We start from the raw sequence: 4842 nt of genomic DNA, 5'->3' as shown, positions 1-4842 counted from the left end.
TTAAATATTAAATATTTATATTAAAAAAACATTAAGAAAATCGAATGAATATACTGGACAAATTATATACAGTTATTTATATTTAAGTTCGAGCAATTCTTCCTATTCTATTATTTCACCTTTTTCAATTAAATTTGAAAAGGTATATTTTTTTTTAAATAACATTAAATAATGATGTTAATAAACTTTGAAAAAACATATTTAATTTATTTTAAAAAAAAGATAAATATTGTGTATTTCTATATATATTATAAAAGAAATCTTATATAAAATAATTTTATAAACGATAAAACAATTTAATAAAAACAAAATATTGAGCAATAAGTGAAGAGTGAACATACTAGAAACGCTACTATATATGGTAACAATTGTTAAATTGTACAGATATACATATTTCAATGGGAAACATTGTACCCGTTTTTTCCACAGAATGATTATAATGACTGACGAGTTTAATGATGAAAAGATTAGGAACTACAAATTCTTCTAATGTTTAAATTAAAACTATACTTTTTTATGCAATCGATTCGAGATTAAAATGGAGATTTTTGAACAATAACACAATGAACGAGGAAAGAAGAAACGTTTGGTCAAGCATTTAGATGAATAATACAAACTGCTATTTTACTAGTATCGCTTATTTGATGAGTTATCTTTTGTTTACCGATCTGTGCGCTTACGTCGGAAACGTTTTATTTTATTTTACATATTTACACTTCGATCCCTTTTCTCCTATAATTTGCCTTTTATCTCTCACATTTTTCAATTTTTTTCATATTTGATATATATCTAATGATATTATTTGCAAATTAACAAAATTCACCGACATATGCGTCATGAATTTTCAACTTTATGAAATATTTTTTTTGAATTTACACGATACTTCATATTTTGATAGAAGAAAGATTAATAATACATTAACTAACAAAAACTAATTTCATCTAATTGCACGAATATTCCTGATTATAATAAAAGTTACACTTCATCTCTTTATTCACAATCCAGTCTTTTCAAAGTCTTTTAAATTTTTAAATCAATCTCATTCACAAAAATTTTGATATCTTTTTAATTCACTTGCTCAGGTCGAAATTTGTATTTAACTAATTCAATAAATCACATTCAATCTCAAGTGAATAATGAAAAAAATAATAATAAATTCACGTTACATTTTCACTAGCCATCAGCCATATCTATGTATATCACATACCTCCTTGAGCTTCATAACAAAGAAAATCAACCACGATTTTCATCATGGTGTATGGTGTACTCGCAAGAAATAAATCGAGAAAAATTGTTGTTAAGTTCAGCGAGTATCACGAACTGATTATCCTTGCCCGAAAAGCGATCTAATAGGCAGCGTGGCGACGTAAGAGGCGCAACGCTCCGCGCCAAAACGGGACAGGGGCGTCCGCCTCGAGTCATATAGTCCAGACCTGTACCTTCTCCGCGACGATGCACCAGCTCGCGTGATCATAATATGACGAGATTATGTGCAAGTTCTCCACATATTTATTGATGAGTTGGTCCAATTCACCCTCTCTGAACACGTGATAGTACTGATGATAGGTTATGGCACCACCTCCGCGATCGGATGGTAAAGATTCCTGGGATGAAGATCCACTGAGGGAATCATTGCTTCCAGTTGTAGTTACCAGACAATCAGTGCTGCGTTTGCTATTGTCTGGATACCTAGGTGGCGTCTCTTCAGAGGCAGATCTTCTTTGTAATTGAAGTCTTCGTTTCTCGGCGTACGATTTTGGATAATCGGCGTTCGAAAGCAACGACATCATGCTGCTACATAATCTTCCAGTAGATTCCGCATGGCTTCCGTCACTGAAACTGATAGTGTTGTCGATAGATTCGCCAATGTCACTGGATTCCATGGAATTTGTGCTTCGTAGATAGGGTTTCTCAGAAGATTGTTTATTATTTGTGGAAGTTTCTTTTTCGTTCATAAATTCTCCGGTGTTCGATACCATGACAAAATCCATTATATCATCTGAAGTACTTCTATGCATCAATGAATCTTCGTGAAAACCATTATTGGTATTACTCAACCATGCAATTGTATTGGATAAATCATTGTATTTAGATTTGTTAGATAGCGATGAAGAAATGTCATAAGGAGTTGAAGATTCAAGATTTCGCTTGTCCAAATCTTTTCTAAGAGGAAGTGCTTCATCTAGGATCTGCTGATTGTTTTTATTTTCATCTCGCTCGTGTAACAAGTTTTCACTAAGTTTTTCAGTAAAGTCTATCAAATGTTTACGGCATTCTTCGTTCCAAGTATCTTCTACTTCTGGTAACTGAATATTCGATTTTGTTTTGATCTTATTTTCATCGGAAATTGAATTTTCGAGATCACTCTGTTGTGCTGTTTGCGTTGAAAATGGTTTACTGTGCGTTTTTGTAATGGCCGTCTCTACAGCATCTTCCAAAGAACTAGCAACATTAGCCGCAGCTTCCAGAAGTCTAGAAGACTGAGACAAACTATTGTCTCCTATTGTCTTTATTTCATCTTCTTTAAAATCGGCTACATATCCTGATGAATCAACTGTTACATCACTAGGTTCAGACATATTTTCAGCTGAACTATCTAATACTTCAGATTCTGTACACTCTGATTTGTTATTATCCTTCTTAGCCATATACCTTTCATCAGAAATCACGCTGATCACAGAACCTACTGAATCCGGTGAAGAAACTCCACTGGAATCGCTATCCAAGTCATCAGTCTCAGGATTAAACAGCTCTAATGAAAGCAACCGTGGCAAGACTTTAGTAACGGCTTCTAAACGACCACTAGCCGTCGTCGAAGCTCTTCTAACTAAAGGAAATGACGGTTTGGTTCTAGTTGCAAAACCAGGTTTCTGTTTTAGTAATTCTTTGATTTGATTCAATCTAGCTTTACGATTCTCTTCTTCTTTACTGATTTCAAAATTATTCTTTTCCTGCAATGATGTATCAGGACTATCATCTACATTCTGTAAAAGTGGAGTTGTATCTTTCACAGTTTTCGTTTCCTCAATTTCCACATTCTCAGTCAAAGATCTATAAGCATGTATAGCTTGCAAGCTAGGTTTTTTGTCTTCTAAAACACTATTTCTTCTGCAAACTTCATTTTCAATATTTTTCTTATTACTCTGCAAATCTTCATTAGTTGATTGATGGCAATCATTATTCAAAATCTCTGTCTTCTTTGTATTAATAGAATTATCTCCAGACACTTGTTGCTGATTGGAAACAGTTGCTGAACTAAAAAATGATCTGGTCAATGCAGAATTTAAAGTACAAGGAGATAGACCAGGTGGACTAGACGAAGGTAAAGATTTACTGGTAGCTGGGAATTGTTTGAGCAATGGGGATATAGAAATGAGTTTTAATCTTGAATTAGGTGTATCAGGAGGTTGTTTGACGCGTGGTGAAGGGGGAGCTGAGATGCTTCCCAATTGATGATGACCATTAGAGGCTGGAATAATAACCTCTGTTGCTGGCTGTGCGTCCTGCTTTGGCACAAAAATCACGGACGCGAAACTGTCCTCAGAATCGACACTTGTATCGCTTTGTAAACTACTGTCTTTCGATGAATCTGAACCATCCTCGCGGGATAAACGTCTTTCAATACCCTCTGTCTCCCTTTTTGGTACGGAGACAGGTTGAACTTTCGAGTCGTTGTTTTTCATCTTAGATGCTTCATCGTTTAATATGTTTGACGTTGTAGTTGTCTCATTTTCACTAGATTTCCAACCTTGTAAAATTTTTACAAATCCATTCTTGATTGATATACCAGATACCTCGATATTAGTCGTGGATTGTTTGATCTTATTCGTAAGGCCACTTTTCAATAGTTGAAATCTCTTTGTCGCGTTTACAGAATAAAGGGAGTCTTTGAGGGATTCGAAGGTTTTCCCTTTACAAATGATGTCCTCGTTTAAAGATGCCTGTTTCATAATATTTCTTCGTACCCTTTCTTTCTCTGCTAATCTATCAGTAGACATTAGTTCCTCGTTCATCGAACTTTGTTTCAAGATACTTCCCCGTTTCGAATAATAATTGGATGTTATCTGTTATATCAAATACATATAGAAATATTAATATTTAGCCAATATTAATAACTTATTTGTAAATATAAAAATTTCTATTTTGAAACATTAAAAAACATTTCCTTGTTTAAAATATTAAAGTATTCAGATACATAAAATAATAGAAACCTGGAAGTCTGGAATGTCCTTAGATAGTTCATGAATGGCAGTGTTATCAGGATGTTCCAAACCAATGTCGTCTACGAAATGAGACTTCTGTTTAACCAACCGTGGCTTCGAACCACTCATCGAAGATGATGTCCTGGATTCTCCATCAAGATTCAATTCGGATGTCAACATGGAGCACAGACCAGGAATGCTGGATCTAGATCGTACAAGGTCCAGTCGTTGAATCTCTAAAATATCACCTAAACTCTTCGATTTGATACTCAGAGAGTCTGACTGCTTGTTTAACGTCATGTTAACATCCTCTACGCGACGCAACTCGATGGGCAACTCGTCCACGTCCGGTGGTTCCTCTTGCTCATAGTCCTTTCGATTCTTTCCACTGCCGCTCTGCCAACTGTCAAGAAACCAAGGTCGACTTCCAGATCCACGTCTACCTCCTGCTAATTTCTAAACAAAATTTAGATTCACTTTTTTCAATATCTATAAAATACATAATATAATAGGATATAGTAAATTAGTACATTTGTATAAAGACTTTCATTCTTTAAATTGCTACAGTTTTCTTCGAATTAATTATCCTTAAAAATCACTGAAGTATGATATAATCTGAATTAAACAAAAAAATTTCTAA

General features: G+C 34.2%; 1 protein-coding gene across 4 annotated transcripts in view; it reads right to left on the bottom strand.

Moving 5' to 3' along the window:
• Positions 1-424: 424 nt before the first annotated feature.
• Positions 425-4842, bottom strand: part of LOC102681878 — a 26223-nt gene continuing 21805 nt past the window's right edge. For 3 of the 4 annotated variants that reach the window (XM_006623225.2, XM_031514041.1, XM_006623227.2), the window contains 2 exons: positions 4212-4658; positions 425-4064 (listed from right to left, as the gene is read on the bottom strand). In XM_006623225.2, the coding sequence (XP_006623288.1) occupies positions 1419-4064; positions 4212-4658 (3093 nt within the window). In that variant the 3' untranslated portion in view covers positions 425-1418. The remainder of the gene's footprint in view (positions 4065-4211; positions 4659-4842) is intronic. The other variant, XM_006623226.2, reaches the window with a different exon arrangement.

The sequence above is a fragment of the Apis dorsata genome, unplaced genomic scaffold (genome assembly GCF_000469605.1).
Source record: "Apis dorsata unplaced genomic scaffold, Apis dorsata 1.3 scaffold_859, whole genome shotgun sequence".
NCBI lineage: Eukaryota > Metazoa > Arthropoda > Insecta > Hymenoptera > Apidae > Apis > Apis dorsata.
Note: the sequence above shows the minus strand (reverse complement) of the source record. Positions and strands in the feature narration are given on the sequence as shown.